At 37.7% G+C, this 18,991-nt stretch overlaps 1 protein-coding gene across 1 annotated transcript in view; it reads right to left on the bottom strand.

The window, feature by feature from the left end:
* Positions 1-7,784: 7,784 nt before the first annotated feature.
* The window catches only part of GOPC (golgi associated PDZ and coiled-coil motif containing), a 28,562-nt gene continuing 17,355 nt past the window's right edge, over positions 7,785-18,991 (bottom strand). Inside the window, exons 3-8 of the mRNA XM_082048615.1 lie at positions 15,564-15,739; positions 15,117-15,282; positions 13,476-13,571; positions 12,526-12,690; positions 11,661-11,841; positions 7,785-11,141 (exon numbers count right to left, since the gene is read on the bottom strand). Coding sequence (XP_081904741.1) covers positions 11,023-11,141; positions 11,661-11,841; positions 12,526-12,690; positions 13,476-13,571; positions 15,117-15,282; positions 15,564-15,739 — 903 coding nt within the window. The 3' untranslated portion in view covers positions 7,785-11,022. The remainder of the gene's footprint in view (positions 11,142-11,660; positions 11,842-12,525; positions 12,691-13,475; positions 13,572-15,116; positions 15,283-15,563; positions 15,740-18,991) is intronic.

Raw genomic sequence — 18,991 nt, 5'->3', positions numbered from 1 at the left:
CCCATCTGAGGCGTGAAATATTCCCTACACAGGACAGGAACATCAGGCCGTAGGTCCCATTACAGGAGCAGACACCCAACTGTGCTTAATGGTGGATCACTATCATTAAAACACATACAATTTGTTTTTCTGTGGTGCCAGAGACTCCCATCCCATGCAGCACCCTCCCCAGCACCGCTCTGTCATTGCCAGGCTCTCTGGACACATTACCAGAAGCTAAGCTGCTCCAGGACTCATCTCCATTGCACTGGAGGAAAATGGTCATGCAGAAAAGTGCAGAAGGCACCAGAGGCATTTCAGTGCTCGGGTGGTCTAAGCTGCACCTGCGACACAGAGCAAACCTACACCCACTGCTGAATGGGAGAAGCGTTAAGGGAAAGCCACAGGTCAGCTCTGTCGTGACATACACAGTAAACCCCAATTTTGTAACTGTATAATACAGGTAGCAATTTCTGCCATCATCTGAGATGAGGGCTCACTCCCTATTTCTGAGGGATCTGAAAGCCACAGCAAGGAAGCCCTATTGCCGAAAAAATTACATTATTTACACTGTCACACTAACATCCTTCAACCTTAAAACAGTTGTGTTGCATTCCAGCAACACCTTCAAAAGAGTGCATATAAGTTCACCACTGAGGTAGTTAATAAAAACTAAATGAAGTGCAACTATTTGTGTGGCTTTTGCCGAAGGCAATATAAGCAGGTAATTTTTCTCCATGGCATTCTAATTCAGTTCAAGAGGGCAAGTAACAAAAAAAAAAAAAAAAAAAACAAGAGCAGGAGTTTTGTGATCTCTAAGAAAGGAGTCAGTGGTCTCACAGAAGTCCTACAGGATCAAGCACTCACTGAAAAGTAACCTCGTAGAAATCCATCAGTATTCCTCTGTTCACACACTCTCCAACACCAAGTTAGCTTTGCTCAGCAAGTGTTTGTCTTAGTCGTAAAATCATAGAATAGTTTGGGTTGGAAGGGACCTTCAAAGTTCATCTAGTCCAACCCCCTGCTATGAGCAGGGATGTCTTCAACTAGATCGGGTTGCTCAGAGCCCTGTCCAGCCTGGCCTGGAATGTCTCCAGGGATGAGGCATCTACCACCTCTTTGGGAAACCTGTGCCAGTGTTTCACCACCCGCATTAGAAAAAACTTCTTCCTCATGTCTCCCCCTTTTCATTTAAAACCATTACCCCTTGTCCTATCACAACAGGCCCTGCTAAAAGGTCTGTCCCCATCTTTCTTACAGGCCTCTTCTAAGTACTGAAAGGCTGCAATAAGGTCTTCCCAGAGCCTTCTCCTAGTCTCCCCTAATCAGTCAGACCCTAGAAATGACAAGGTTATGTTGTTTCCTTCCTCTTTTCCTTATTATTTTCCATTAAAAAAATTCTATACTGCCCTTTTCTTTCCAATGTCAGCTATGATGTAAGCTTGTACTGACCTTGAACCTCTGCTGTGACAGTTCAGCATGGGGTAAATGAAAGCAGTATTTATTGTTTCATTTGAAAATCATCAGTGTTGTTGATACCTATATACTGAAAATTACCATCCCACAGCTGTGTGAGGCTAATAAGACGAACAATGTTGTGAAGAAGCAGCAGCAATGCCTGTGAGTTATTGAAGACTGAGTAAGTTTCAAGGAACACACTTATTTAAAAGGAAGGTGCCATTTCTGTACAATCACTTCCAAACTTAAAATAGAAACATCTCCTGAGGGCTTCTTTTTTTGAAGCCCCGCTGGTACAGGCTTACCATCCATAAAGGACACACAAGAAGGAGTCGGATAAAGTATTTCTAAGCTAGATAAAGAGGGAAGACATCCTTAGCTGGGGAACATCCATGTCACCCATGATAAGGATGCCTCAGATCTGACTTTCTGTGCTATCTCATTGTGTAGTCTGGTCATGAAAATGTGGAGACTTTTAAATTCAAACTTTACCCTATTTGTTTAGGCTTGGCCTCACATTATGCATCTGCAAATCCTGAAAAACATTTGCTACCTACAGTATGCAGGGGTTACTCAGTAACTTCTTGTCCTTGGCTGAGCTAATTCATTATTTATTCACACACTCGCAACACACCAACCAAGCTGCCATGTGACATCCAAGAGATTATCATCATCCCATTTATTTTTATACAGTCACAGGTACTAAAAAGAGAAATGCAGGAAGGAGACAGCTGGATAAGTTAAAGCACATCGTTTTTCAGCATAGCAAAAAACATAAGCCAATATATATGATGCAGTACTGTTACTAAGGCTTTTGTGTCCAGATTAACCACCCTGAACTGACCTCAGGAATCTGTAATTTTGACTAGACACAAAATTTTTAACAGACCATACTGGAAAAGCTCCCTTCATGATGTGTTATCTACTCACCTCATGAGGAACAGTATCCCTGGATAGCCAGCATTTCCTTCTATGCGTCCGAGCCACTAAAAGGAGAGAGAAAACTTACAACATAACAAATTATTAAAAACATGTGACATTCTCTCAGCCAGACCAGATAACAACAGACCACAACAGATTTTAAAAACACACATACGTTGCTTACTAGAAGGTAAGCAAAAAAGTAATCTAAAATTTCTAGGATTAAAATAAACACCAAGAACAATTTCATACAAACAATATAGAAACAGGCCGAAGCCTGACCTGTGTCAGGGAGCTTATTATAAGTTCTCCTCCATGAGAAGTGGCAGATAGCAGAGAAGATGGTGATGCCTGCCATCAAAGTAGGGGAGAAAAGACTGCAGAAAGACAGTAAGTTACCTTAACCACTACCCAGTCACTGGTCTGAATGATTTAACGCCTTGAGCATGTATTACGAAGTTCAGTCTTTACAGACATGTTTTACACATCTAGATTTCTGTGGCCCAGGCAACCATTGCATGGAAGGGCAAACTGAGACACACAGATACGCTGCCACTTGTCCAGAGCTGCAGCAACAAATCAAGCCCACCCCAAAATGTAAAGGCCTCTGAAAACACCGATCGCAAACCTGCAAAACGTCCTCTGTCACACAGGGAGAGAAGACAGGGGTGATAAAGAATACAACACAGTAGCAGACCTCACTTGAAGAGGCAGCTTTTCTTCACATCTATGGCTAAGCTTTTTATCCTTAAGTGACACCATCTGTTCTGACAGACAGTTTTATAAAATTTGAATAAGGTGACCTGGATAAAGCATGCCTGTTATATGGAAATGCAGAGTCATATGTGGACAGGTTGTGGACAGCTCATGCAACTTCTGCGGATATCCAAGCGTTTCCAACATCTCATCACAAAATGCAACACAAGTCTTTTTTGACACTCCATAATTCAAAGTGGGCCATGCTTTTGGTAATAATGCCACAAAAACTTTTCTACTATCTTACAAAAGCCTGGCAGATGGCATTCAGGAAAGTTAGCCCTTTAGGGTATAGACTTCATTTATATAGGTAACTTATTGAGACATGAAGTCACATTCCACACCCCATTTATAGTTCAACAGGCACACTGTATAAGGACCAGCATCAAGGACATAAATATTTTATACCACAGAACATTTGGCTGACAAGTTCACTGATCACCTGATTAAGAACAGCAAACAAGGTCTGTAGACTGTGCTACCATTTGCTGGTCATTGGAAACCAACAACAGTAAAGCGAAGCTGACAGTGCATCACCATGAACTGACCTTCCTCTTTCTTCCGACCCAGAAGCTTCTGTCTGAAACTGAACTAGAGCTAAATGTAAGCATCACCTCCCTTTTCCACTTCCCACCACCACAGTCTGACATGACTATGAGTAACCTCTGTTCCAGCAAAGATCCCAGGAATGTGACAAGGCTGGCTGCATATCATGACTGAAGGCCACTGGCAAAGTGCAGGCAAGGGAGTTTACAAACCTACCCAATATCTCATTTCATGTTTTATCGGTGCATTTGGTTCCTTCTTTGGAAAGATGTAATCTGCCCACAGAGATAAAAAATTTAATGCTTGAGTGTGATCTTATAAAAGAGCAGAGCACTCCTTTTTAAGTAATTGGTGGGCATATTTAAGCAGTCTTTAACAAGTCATGAATCCATGAAATTATAATTGTCTGTGTCTGTGTTCATGTGTGCTTGTACACACGCTAGACAGACATGGAGGACAATTTTTACCATAAGATGTGTCACCTGCAAAGTACTTGCTACAGGATGCGAACTAGACTGGGTATTTGTTATCTTAAGAGTACATCTTGCTAGAAATAATTCTAATGAATAAAGTTTTTTCTGTTTTTTAAACTAAAAAGAAAATAAGGAAAACTAACAAATCTAAACCAAACAAACCTAAAAAAATATACACAAAAATCCCCACAACATACACCAAAAAATTCCACACACACAAACACCACACACCCCAAAAAAAATAAAAAAAAAAAATCCAAACAAACAAACAAGCAAAATAAACACAAAACAGAAGGTTCAATTTCTCAACGTCTGGGTAATGTTGAGGATTTGAAGGAAGCTGCTGCCCCCTTCTGGCACTAAATACAAATGCAAATATTTAGCACTAAAAACCTTAGGATCATGATCACACATTACCATTACTAAGTAACAGAAAAGTTTTGATTTTGAAAATAGCATTAAACTGAGATAGCTCAAAATACACTTGCCTATTGAACCAAATCACTCAGGACAACCACGTTAACTTACTCTAATACACAGCGGTCTTGCTAAAATAGTGTAAGTGCCTGTAACCTTCATTGTAACATGAAATCAAAGTGATTAATAAGTGACCTGGATTTAGAATAGTCAAGTTAAGAGCACAACAGATCTCAGATCTGAAAAATTTCTGCTAGCGCCCCGAATTCTCTTATGCCATCCCACATCTGTCCTAAATGAGCAGAATACCTGAACTATCACACTGGACAAAAAGGAAGATCAAATAAACAGGAAACTGTGCGGTAACGCTCACTTGAGAGCCATACAAAATCCCCATTTATCACATATAGAAAGTCCATTCCTCTTCTCCAAGCCCGAAGCTGCCAAAGCTCATCATCTGAGGCGTGTACCTACTGAAGGGTTTAAGTCATAGCATCCTTTGCACAGAAGGATACATAGCCATGTAAATTACAAATTAAACCAAGAAGAATTGGTGCCTTTATGCACATAACCCAAAAGCTCTGATCCTATACAAGGATCAGCATGGGCAACCCACAGCAGCTTTCTTCCCCTGCCTTTAGCCAAGGAAGGATCAAGAGCAGCAAACTCACCGCAGCTAGTTCCAACAGGGGGTGAACTGTGACATCCATCCCACTTCTGGTCAGAAGCAAGAGCGTTCAGGGCAAGGATGTTTCCAGCAGTGTGAGCCCAGTGGATCAAATACATAACTACTCTAGTTCAGCAGCGTGACTATTAATGCTTCCATTGCCCTAAAGAAATTGATAAACAGAAACACTTGGACAACAGCAAATAAAATTTTCATTACAAAAAATATTTCCATGCTAATCAGGTTTATTCCATTTTACAGATGTAATATTTGTGCAACTATTTAGACACTTAAAAAGAAAATTAAGATTTCATCAACAGGACTTATGGAGATTTATAGATATATTTGTTAACAATTTGAAGGCTTGCAACTTAACGGAAAAGTTATCAGATATCTCCCAAGCACCCCTGACTGCCAGCGCTACGGGCAACCAAAACATATCTCTGAATGCCTGTATTTTCGCTTCATTTGTTTTCACATTTTCTGAACCTCCTGTTTGAGAACCAGCCCTTGAGAACCAGGCAGCAGAGCCAGCATCTGATGGAGGGGGAGACGGGGAGACAGCTCTTGCTGCCATTGAGAACAACAGTGCTTTCGCATTTCAGAAAGGAAATTTGAAGAAATAGAGAGGGCTGAGAACTTAATGAGGAAAACATGATCATTATCTCTAGTAGAAAGTTACAAAGAAAAAGTTTTTTAAACATCTTAAACAGTTTTCCTGGATAATTTTTTACAGATTAATGCATTTCTAACATACCTCTCACAAGGGACTGGAAGGGCATCCTCCTGCAGAGCCTTCAAAACCCTGGCAGCTCCGACGCTTCCCCTCGGTACCGCTGGGAGAAACAAGTCTCCACACGCTAGGCAGAAGGCTGGCAAAGAGACACTGAATAATTTTGACATCCAATTGAATTAAACACTTGCAAAGTGTGTGGAAAATTTATCCAAGTGACTAAAGTTTTCCCTTGAAAAGGGAAAACCCTCAAAATATATCGCTGGGTCTTATTCAGCCATTTGGCCCAGAAGCCCTGTTTGTGTCTGGTGTGGGCAGCGGGAGCAATTACCAAAGTACGTCTGTGGCAGGGCTGCTCTTAAGCACACGGAGCAACAACTGCCCTCTTTAAAAACAAACAAACAATCAACAAAAAAGTATTTTTCTTTTGAAGTCAGCACATTTGCCACTTCTAAACTCCTGGGTTCCCCTCCAACTGTGAAACTTCTGGTTTTGCAAGAATCAGAAATCAAGCTGTATCGGAAACAACACCCTCTGGACAAAAGGCAAGCTTGAAATATTTTAGGTGATTTTCTTTTCAGGCTATTTATCTGAGGTTTTAAGCAGCAAAAATGGGCATGTCAGGACGTGTTCCTCTCTATTCTGTCATGTGCGATCTCTGGAAAAAAATGCAGGGAGCTACTCGGTGACTGTGGTCACTGGAAGCAGCCTCTGAGGTCTTTCAGTTGGGCACTGAGACACCAAGAAATTTTGAGTGATCTTCCTTGACTGCAGCTGACATGAAGAATTATTTTTCCTCCTCTTTCCATCCATTTCCATCTTCATTCAGAGCTGCCTCTAATCCTCTGCTTGTTTTATGACAGCTCAAATAAGTGTAATTTTTCTCTCCTTTCCCTCTTCCTTCCATCTGTTGAAGTCACCCATACCTAAACCCTCCTAAAAATTTCAGAGCTAAAAAAATAAACACTTGCAGTTCTAACTGCACGCTACTTGTGTGTTATCCATATTTTCATCCAACATGACTCAACCTTGCCTCTTGAGAGAGTTCCTACCCTCCCAGTCTTCTACTGTCTACTTACACATCCTCAATAAATCCTGAAGCACCACCATAATTATACTACTGCCACAGCTACCACACCATTACCTTTCATTTGAGCTCTCTGTTCATCAGATGAACCTGATGCTTTCGGGCAAGACAACCACTCAAGTGTAGGCAAGAGATTTTTTTTTTTCTAATATAATTTAAAACACGATCCAGACACTTAATCTGAACAAAAGATTTTAAAATCAGGGTTAAAAATGTATCTTGAAGATAAGTGTTCTGTAACTTCAGTGGAAAAATAAGAATATACTTATTATTCCTAATGCGTGGGGGGGAAAAAAAAAGACAGAAAAACGGTAAATTGTAGTTTCCACAATTTCACCCGAATGACTTAATCCTTTGACAGGTTCGGGCTTTAATAGCTCTTCTCAGCCAAAGGCTTCAGAATATTTATGGTGTTATTACAGAGCCAGACATCGGAAATATTTCCTTTTTTTTCGTTCATTGAAAAACATTGAGCAGAAGGTGCATCTCAGATGATGAAATTTGAGACATCCTGTAAATATATATATTTTTTAAAATGTACTTGGCTATTAACTATTGCTGGCCAAGACTGGATTAGTGTCAAATTTCATGTTACGTAGTTTTGGTTTTACTCATATGAGCTTTTTGACTGGGTGTGGACTACATGCTTAACAGGAAAAGATCACACACAGGGTTAGATGTTTGTATTTTATATAAAAAAAAGCAGAAGAAAATTAAATAATGGTCTGAAATAGGTGAAGAAATCACTGCAATGCAGAAGAGTACATTTATTTACAGGCTAATAAAAATATATTACATTCAGCTTAACTAGATGTATACGTTTGTTCCAAAATGTTCCATCTGCTACAGAAATGAGATTTATCTATGATGTAATAATGTTTGGACAGATAATTTTGTTTGATACAACTGTGGATTAACATATATTGAGATAGACACAAACCCTCTTCACTGCCAAGAATACACTTGTACAAAGGAAATACTACATACAGCCTTTGATCAAATTTATTGCCATAAAGCACTTTCCTTAACTTACATGCTCTTAATTAACATTGGTCCCAGACGCCAACAAACACTGTCCACCTTTAGCTTAAAATACAATTGTCTCACTGAAGATTTTTTAATAGGCAAGGAATTATCTACTAAAAAAAATTGCAAAATTCTCTTTAGAATATTATTTTATTTTTTGAGTAAAAATATATATACACACAAGTAAACCGTTTTACACTTTAAAAAATAAAAACGAAGACTGAATACTGACTTTCCTCAGAAATTCTTTCAAGTCTAATTCGTTCAACCTCTGGGAATCAGGACTGAGTCATCCAGTTACTGACAAAGGGGAGAAGACACATTTGTCTACTGAATCTGGAAATCCCAACTTGCAAAACTTTTCTCAGCTTAAATATTATTCTCTAAGCATCTCAGTATGACTACAATAAAACGGTATGTTACATCACCTGGTAGGAAGCATGGAGTACGTGGAGACAGCCTGTAGTGTCTGAGCAAAATCCTCCCGTTCAGGGCTTTCTCAACAAAGATTATAAAAACTGCAGGGAGGAAATCTGGTCATAATTTACTGCTACCTAATCTGTCTACTAGCCATTCTCCTCAGCAATTGTTCTTTCTGTTGGTCTCGTATATAGGTTAAAAATAGACAAGGTAAGAGCAGAGAAAGTGTCCAGCAACTTCCAGAAGATGAAGAAAAGAGCACAGCATCCTAAGAAACTGGCAGACAAGGAATGTTAGGAAAGTAACTCTAGAAACACTCTCCCACTTCAGGCTAAAATTGATCAAAAGCGTGAAGTGGAAAATAAGGTATGCCAAAAAGGAAGAACAAATAAATTAAAAATTTCACCTTTCCCTCAAATAAAGGGAAACTGTACAGGCAAATTTAATGCCTTTTTAAAAAGTTCCTAGTGTAGTTAGACGAGCCTCATTTTGTACAACTGCAGCAAGATTTCACACAGCAATGATTTTCCAAGACAAGAGGATCACTACTTGGCTTTGAAGGTGTCTTCTCTGTCAGAGACGGCACGAGTGCCCAGGCCACAGACAGTTTCAGAGCGCGCTCTGCTTGGGTCACTGTGGGACAAACACAGATCTGGATGCAAAGTTATGGTAGTGGATCTGTCTGCTAACACACAGCCAATGTGTCCTCAAGTTTCTGAAGCTTCAGAAAAAGAAACATGCCTGGGGACCTGCTTCTTCTTCACACAGTTTTATTTTTAAATACTAGTTTCTGTTTGGTGAAAACGGTACAGCTTTGACTACTTTAAAACCCTCCAACAGTATGCTGTATGACAAGGACCACTATAAAAAATGAACCAAATAATGTTATTCCACTAAGTGGAACTCATGCGCGCACGCACACAAAACAATCATGTAAATAGCAAAGTTAAAGGATTTATAAATAGCAAAATCTTTGAATAAAGTATATACATTTTTAGGCTTTTTCTATAAACATATATATATAGTGCTCCTAAGAGAGACAAGTAACTGTGTTCTACATCATAATTTAGAACATAAGATTAGTTGATGTTACTCCAAAGGCCTTTGAGGTTTTTTGTTCTGTATGTACATCCCATACAGTAACACTTGCAAAGATGCCTTTTCACATTAGTTCCTCTCTCAATGTATAAAATCTTTTCACGTCACAGTTCAACAGCCTGCAGAGCAGTGAACAAGGAAGCTGGCATTGCGTGCTGAAATAATAAATGTGATTACAGTGTAGAGTTTGCACATGGAGAGTGCTGCACTTCACCAAAAGATCTGCAAACGGACTAGAGGAACTGGCCAAGAAACCATCCTCAACATTCCCATTTGCAGCCACACTGTGGGCCTTTAGATGTACACCAATTAAAAGCTAGGTTAAGATACACTGCTGTTACAAAAGGAGTAACGTCTTCTTTCAACAGTAAGACAATTATAGGTTAATAAGACTGCCGTAACATAACACAGATAGGGCCTGACAGCGTATGATTCTGCGTACCTCCTGTCAAGTACTGTGCACTCAACTTTCACTTATTTAAAGATTATTTTAATGTGAAATGAATATTTTCAGTACCCATCAAAAGCACTCAGCACTTTATAAGGTCAAGCTAACGATGACCAACTCAAACCACTCTGTATTAGCAGTAACCATAACCACTCAAGACGGAACGCTAAATTGATGATGCTCAGAAAAAACAAAACAAAAACAATCAAAAAACCTAAGGGCCCACATAATTGTGAGTGTTTTTTAAAACTAATTTTGCTTTTAAACCCCCATAATACTCTGTTTAAATAATTTTGGAGCGAGTTTCAAATGAACAATTGGCAGTGAATTCATTAAAACGATACCAAAAATCTCACTCATAAAATTATCATGGGCTGAAGGATCGTGATTAGCAATGACTCCACTGTCCCATTTGGGTTTTGATGGTCTTTGCTCAAATAAAAGCTCTGTTTTTTTCTATTCTGAGAACAAAAATGCATTCTTTTGAAAGTTACAGTTCAAAAATCCCAAGCACAAAACTCATGGATGCAATGGTACAATTCCGCCTCTGTCCTTCCACAGATAAAGTTTGTTTCACACCAAACCGAACATCAGTTGCCCCTTTAAAACACCAAAGGGTCAAAATGAGGTTGACCACATCTTCTTCTACTTCCCTGGGGACATCAATGAGATTAAAAGTTGAATGTATTGAGGTTACCCTTTTTAGAAATCCCATGCTTTGGTGCTTATTATTAAAAGAAAATTCATTTCACATGCCATGTGTTAAATAACTACTGTGTTTCACGCAAAAGACAGTTTTCCACATTTAGAATTGCTCACAACGAAGCCCTGAGGTAACCGCCTTTTTTCCAGGCAACAGTAATACAGTTCCCTTTGACATTTAATCATCCTTTTACAACCTACACTAGTATACGCAGCTTGGAGCAGTCAATATTGATTATCAATTGTTCCCAAAGATGGGATTTGTCCAGTTGATTTTTTGTTTCTTTCTTTTTAGGATAAAGACTCAGCAGAACGGGCTAATTTGGGAGCCGTGTCTTCTAAAGGAGCTTCAACCGAATTTCCCAGGTCTCCATTTTCATGTCCATCAATACTTGGTTTCTTATCAAACACTGCAAGTTAAAAAGAAATTTTATTTAAGGAAGAGAAGCAGCCTTGGGAAGGACAGATCAGTGAGCCTTATTTCAGAAACTGGAGAGTCTGCTGAAATGACTACTAAAATAAGAGTTAATAGGCTTTTTGTAGAACACAGTATGACAGGAAACCAGGAACTGTTTCTATACCTCTCTCATCTAAAAAATGTCATTTAAAGACTCCAACAACATAAAGTATTAACAGGAATTACCTACTTCCAGACCAGAGTTGGGAAAATAAAGAATAAAATGGAATTTCAACCTCTGGGGAAAAGGTAATTATGAAAAAACCCCACATTCAATTAATTCAGTTGTATCTAAGTAAACCAGGCCAGTAAGTGAGAGACCAACCAAAAGAGCTGACAGCCTACTAGTGGTTAATTCAATTAACAGTAGATTAATTTTACAATGAATATAAAACCAGCATTTTCCAGAAATCTGTTTGCATTTTGAGACTCCAGAATTAAAACCAATGTTAATGCATTTTAGAAGGTTTACCTTGTGAGGGTTTGACATCCACATTTCCATCTTTCCTATTAGAACTTGAATTTGCACCTTCTTCCAATTCATCAAGATATAAACGATAACGGTGTCCACTCTCATCCTCATATTCTACATTTTCATCATCCGAATCAACTTCTGGAGCAACATACACTACTTCAAATTCAATCTCACCTCTCTAAAACGCAACAAAAATTACAAATTTACTTACTACTGCACAGCAATGTAATAGGATTACAAAGATGAGCTAGGTTACTGAAACAAATACATTTTACTGTTGTAAACCCATTAACAGTTGTGTTTAATATTTTGGATATGTATCTGAATTAAGTTTTTACTGAGTTAAGAAGTACAGCTTTATAGCTAAGATTCACCAAAGTTACCTGAATTTCTTCATTATGTACCAATACATTTAAAACAGTGACTTCTAATGAGTAAGTTTTCTGATAAATTAAGTGCACCTGCTAACTGCCTGAAAATGGGAAGCAAGGTAGGAAGAAGATTCTATAGCACAAAGTATATGGGAACCATTGTCTGGCTGGAGTTGTCCAGTCATAAAAAAATAAAATGAATGTCACTAAATAATTATTTCTGTGGGGCAATGTAACAAGCTGATTTCCATCAGCCTTGCTGAAGAATCATTAGCCAATACATGCGTTTAAATGAACCAGTACAGACCCAGCATTTTTCTCCTTAAATTGCAAGACATAAGAGGATTAAGTGTAAGGTGATACAGTTTCAGGAATCACTGTAGCTTAGCATAACACCATGCTTCACAGAAAACATTAAAATTCGAAGTAATTCAACAGGCAGAATACAGGAAGCACCTAAATGTGCCTATGGATAACAAGTCCCAACTGACCTGTTGGGAAAGAATAGTTACAGCTTCTTTATGTTTTGCATCTCTTAGATTAACTCCATTTACTGCCAGAATAGCATCACCAACATGTAGTCCTCCACATCGATCAGCAGGTTGTCCAGGATGGATTTCAGAGATCAGTATTGGAACACCATGCTCCTTCCCACCCTATAAAAAAGAAACTAGATTGTAATTAACTGAGATGTCCATTACCATAAAATCAACATTCTGGTAGTTGCTTGTAAAGTGCTTATTTCAATTTTTATTACAGAAAATTAGAAAGCATGCTTCAGACAAAAAGAATGCTTAAGAACAAAGCATGAAATGAGATGCTTCCCTTAATTCTTCTCCCCACAAAACAACAGACAATTTCTAAATATATACTCAAAAACTCACCAGAGAGAATTCTGAATAATAAAAGAAGTCTAAAATCATATACAAGCTGATGAGAAAAAATCAGAACCTCATTAAAAAAATCACATCAGTCACCATATTGACTTGCAAGAAACGATATTCATATTTAGAAAAACAGTATAATAACTGGAATTTTCAAAATTACTTGTACAAAGTTAAACAGCTTTACTTAGCTGTGTGATGCCAATACTGAAACTTTACCAAAAAAAGTAACAATCACAATGGCTAAGCTTTGGAAGTTAGTTCTCAGATTGTTCCTGCTCTTCAACAGCCTTATCACACCTGAAATTCACCACTGGCTAATCTGCTAAATTGTCTACACCCTAAACCTAAGCTGACATCATAAGTTTTACATGAAGTAGCAGTTACCTATTTCCTAATCTATCAAAATGAGTCTTCAAGTTCTACAACCATAGCTATGGATTTGTGTATGCATTTTTCACATGTTCTAACAACACATTCACTGATCCACGTATTTTACAGAACTAGAAATTTAAATTGCTTCTTCTGAGTAACGGAAAATAAAGGCAAGTATTTACTGTGATTGAAATTCCTAATCCTTCATGGTCTTCTTTAACTAGCAAAACTTTTCTGATTGGACCAACACCTTGACTCTTCTTTAAGGCATCGGGATCCTAGTTAGATAAAAAACCAAACATAGCATAAATATAAATGTGTGAACCAAAGTATGATGCATTTCTGCATTTGGGGTTTTTTTTTTAATTGTATACAGACAGTATCCAGCAATAGGCTAGTTCCAGGCAGGACAAACTTACAGTTCCTCTTTATAGACAGGGTATGAAATCAGAAAAGATTCTTCACCATGCACCCCTGACGAGAATAATTATTTCAATTATTTCAGTGCTGAGTGATGCACAACATAGAACGTAACTTCAGAAGAAGGAAATCAGACCCATATTAAAAACTTAAAAGGACTACAGAAGAAATGCTGATCACTGCTGAAAAGTTTTATGACATAAACTGCAACTTAAAACTAATCAAATTACAGAAGATTATGTAATACAGTCCCAAGGAAGAGGCTGCTTGCTCAAGTTTATTTTTGTTATAATAAAAACAAACCATACCTAAAGCCATCCAACTCAAAACTAAAAGAGAGACTAAATAAATCAAGGTATTTATTTTGCTTTTGTTAAGTTGCTGTTGCCATTGTGCATACCTTTAAAATCACACACACTTGTCCACCAAAAGTTTATATGCAATGAGCAACATAATCAGCAAAATCCATTTAATCAACTAAGGTATTGAGACCAGATCAAAGTAAAGCACTTTCCTGAAAATGTTTGGTTTTAGGCACTGAACACTGGGGTGACAAACTGGTCATGTGTCAAGCTGGGTGAGTGTAGAAAGACTACTCACAGTGAAATGCTTTTTATAGGTTTTATAAGTATCTTCTGGAAGAAAAAAAAAAAATTCTTTTAAAGAGTGTCATAGAATCATACTATGACGGAATGGTTTGTGTTGGAAGGGACCTTAAAGATCACCTAGTTCCAACCCCCATGGGCAGGGACACACACAAGATCAGGTTGCTCAAAGCCAAATCCAACCTGCCCTTGAACACTTCCAGGGATGGGGCATCCACAGCTTCTCTGGGCAGCCTGTTCCAGAGCCTCATCACCCGCATGGTAAAAAAGCAAAACAAGTCTTTATGTCTCAACTAAATCTACCCTCTTTGAGTTTAAAGCCATTACCCCTTGTCCTATCACTGCATGCCCTTGTAAAAAGTCCCTCCTCCAGATTTCCTGTAGATCTCCTTTGGGTACTGGTGTCAATCTATCTGGCCTCTAAAAAAATTTTTTTCAATTACTTTCAGTTCAATAAAATCCTCAAAATGTTGTTCTTGGTTTTTGTAAATAAGTTGGCTCCACATTTTGAAACCTAGCTAACAGAATTAGGCTGTTAAATTCGTATTTATACACACACATAGCAGAGGTTTGGTTTTCAAAAGAACTGAGCGTTCATAGGTAAGCCAAAGGAATTGTATCATCTTTCATGGTAATTTACAGGGACATGCTATTCAGCATACAAAAGAATTCTCTATCTAGAAGTGACATTTGAAAGAACTCAATATTGAAGTGAAAGAAATTACAAGAATGAAGAAATAACTCTATTTTCCATAAATGCTGAAAATTATGTAAGAACAGATCATCTTTTCAACTTACATGGCCTGGTGGTGCTTGCATTGGTCGTTTTAGATCATTCCGACCTCGACAAGCTCTAATAACCGTTTTGTGACGGTGAAGGTGTATTTCCGCTTCAAGTTGATTCCAGAGCTTGTCATGAGCAGGTCCCTTCATATCTCGGCCTAGCAGCTGAATCTGCTGGACCCTGCATAACAAAGACAGTAAATTAACATGCTATATGACGACTGAAAAATCAAGGCATTGTACAACTCCTACATTTCACGTGGCTATAGCACAGTCATGCAGCAACTACTGCAAGTGCAATAACTGTGGGGGTTTTTTTGTTTCTTCCTTTTGTTCAACTAACTGCAAATTAGAGAATTTTTCTACTTAGTCTTCTCTTTAGACCTGCCTCTGGTGATGCAAAGGAAGAAAACAACAACAGAAAACATTTCATGCTAGGGGACACGGACTGACTTTACATACCTTCCAGCTAGTTCCTTATCTAAATACTTGGCTGCCAATCTTGCTCCATAAACCTCAGCCTGAAGCACAGCTATGTGTCGACGAAGAGCTTCATTTTCCTTCCTCAGCAACTTCACCTCAGCTTCCAGCTGAGCTTCTTTCACTTTTTCTTTCTTGTTAGCTTCAAGTTCTCTCTCCTTAACAAAAGAAAAAAAAGAAAAGTTGTAAGCTTTTATCAAAGTTAATAATGAAAGAGCACTTACTGTTTCTGCACATATAATGTGAAAGTAAATTTCATGTCTACAGAACATGCATGCAGGAAAAAAAATGAAAGCAGGGACTCTGGCACTGCAGGTAGTGGTTTGCATACTTCCCCCTGGGGAGAAGAGGCCTTAAATTCAACTTTGTGCTCCTGACATGATTTTTATCCAGCTTACAACTCCTAAGCACAAAATGCATATAGTGGTTCGAAGTTCAAAGACTGAAACTGGCAATAGTGTTTCTCCCTGCCACACATAGGTGGCAAAATTTATGTAGCCTGAATATTGTCCTTACTTTTTCCTGTGTTCAAACAGAAGATTCATACAATGAAAGAGAGATTATTTTTTAAAGGAAAATCACTAAATATTTCAATTTTATAATATCCTTTAACTATTTTAATACAATTTTTAATAAGACCAGACATCATGGAAATGTTCTTTAAGTCTGTATATCCTTAAAAAAGACAATTATTTTCCTGTAAACAACCAAGAAATGTCCGGCCAGGGACATTTCCAAATGAGACTCTAAAGACTACAAAAATGAAGCCAGCAATTCTACGTATTAAGATGTCTACCCTGACAAAACTAAGAGAAGTCAGTGCAAAATAGTTTTGTTTAAAAAAAAAACAAAACAACAAAACAAAAATAAACCAACCAACAAACAAAAAAACACACAATACCACTCTAAGGAATGTACCTTCCTTTTTTTTCCGTCACCCAAGCCATGAAAAAGGAGTTATGGAAATACTAATTACTTCCACAGTGGTCCATCCCAAATGTATACAAAATGCATAGCCATTACCTTTTCTAATACCCAGAGTACTGGAGTCAAAGGAATTAATATACTCAACTCAGACTGCTATTCTACAAAATTTACTTTGAGACAGGCACATTTGATTACTTGTATATTTTATACCTCTTTTATATCCCTTTTACAAAGTGAGGGGAAAAAAACACCACACACCAGAAAAACAGTAGAGGCACAGGATGTATTACTATTGTCTTTTTAGAATGTCTGTTAACTGAAATAGCAATGAAAACTAAGTTCACCATAACATGTTCTTGAAGCATACCTTAGAAGTGTTCTTTGCATTTGTATCAATTACATTATTGAACAAATCAAACCAGGAGGTGCTACTAAAGAAGCGACAGAAACAAAATTTTACAGAACTGGCAAGACAAATCCGTTCTCAAATTGTGAATATGCTTATTCACTATTCCAAGCCTGGATATAAAAATTAATATGGCTGATATTACCACATTTGAGATATTGAGCAAGGTGGGTCCTTCCAAAGAGAGGTATTTTCACAATAGGTATGTGTAGGCTTTTACAGCTATTTGCCAGAAAGACAACTCTGAATTCGAGGGACTCTACTATCTCTCTCATCTGTGAAGTATTTCTATTATGTTAGATGAATATCATACATTACATATGTGTACATGTTGGCCAAGAATTGCCTAGCACACTGCTCAGGAGGAATGGCACAAAGATTGCTTGAGATCACTGCCATTTAACTTCCTGTAATTTCCATACTGATGCAGTTTCAGAGCAGGTTTGACTCCCCATGTGTGTTAGAACACCTTTCACACAAAGTCACTTCTGGTCTCTGGCCCTTGAGTTGGGTGCCATTTTGTGAGATGACTCAACAAATCTCTTTCTGAACTGCACGATCACTCCTAAGCCAAGAATTTTAACCAATCTAATTTGAAGAACAGGAATTTCTAAAATTATGCTAGTTATCTCTACTAGGATGGTCTTGAGCTATTGTAATGCACATCTCCTGCCAGCAGCCAAAAGGGCAATCACAAAAATTCATGAGTGTCAACATGTTGTGATGCCTCTGCCACGTATTTTAGCTGCCAGAAGGGCGACAATTCAGACATAACACTTGTTTTACAACAGCTATGAGTCTGTATACAGGCACAGTGTTCCTGTACCTTAAAGCTTATGTTAGCTATATACATATTGCCAATGTTGCATCAAGGTGCTCTAAATAGCACAGGTTCACTGTTTGCATATGTACTCTTAGAACATCTTTTGCTTGACAAATATAAAAGGCAAAGACCACAATTTCAGGCAGACATATGAGGGTACATTATTCACACCCAACATTCCATTTTCTTCCTCGCTGGATATTTTTATTATTTATTTACTGAATAAAAAGTCATAAACTAAAAGTTCATACCTTTGCCAATAATTTGTTAGAATGTACCAGTCATAGAAGAAAGTTGGAGAGGTATATGAGCTCTTTGATGTATCTGAAATACACCTTGGGAGAATTCCAACCTCCTCCAGAACAGTGAATTGCTGAAGTGACCCAAGATATTTGCTTACCCTAGCAAATTCCATATGGCACACTTTATTGTATTTATACAAAGCAGCCAGCTATAAAACTCTCACCAAGACTGAAATTTTCCATTTATTTTCTCCAAATTTGATTCATCTTTTAAATTAAACAGAAAGTCAAATGTTTTATCTCCAAGTGGAATCACTTTTAGTCATGCATTTTAAACATTATACCTAAAATATGAGGAACAATGAACACAAATTTTTTCTTCCTATTTTCTCCACGACTACGACTATTACTTGGTGACTTAAGGTGAAAATTACATCCAGAAGCCAATCTTAACACTACTTCAGACTGTCTCAAATTGATCATCACGAAGAAAAATCAAAGGTTTGCAATACAGAATAACTGAAGAGGTTTTCTGATCAATGGTCATGAGATGTGCTAAGTCTCCAAAATTCTTTTAAAAAAATGATGAAGTTACAGAGTTGTTTCATGTTTTCTAGTGTTCATAGTATTGTACACGTTCTGCAAAATAGAACAAACTATATTTTCTGTTGGTAATATAAAAAAAACACCAAACCAAAAATGCAACTGCAATGTTGAATATCAAAGCTTCCAGTTACCAGCTATCCTGTGGCTTTTCAAAGAACAAATACTGAGTAACGATCATGAGGTATATAACATAATAAAAGTAGAAAAGCTGCTTAAGAACCTTTCAAGTCTATCAGCATGAAAGACTGAAAGATAAAAGTTAACTTTGCATCACTTTTTCTTCTTACCTATGTATTATTGAGTTTAGATGCTTTTATTATTGAGTTTATATGTTTTGGGCTGTTATACAAGCCAGTAAATCATATCAAATAATGTCCATAAAAAGAACAGAAAAAAGGGAAAACAC

Source organism: Streptopelia decaocto (assembly GCF_964273445.1).
Source record: "Streptopelia decaocto genome assembly, chromosome: 3".
Taxonomy (NCBI): Eukaryota; Metazoa; Chordata; class Aves; order Columbiformes; family Columbidae; genus Streptopelia; species Streptopelia decaocto.
This window is presented reverse-complemented; position numbering and strand designations above follow the sequence as displayed.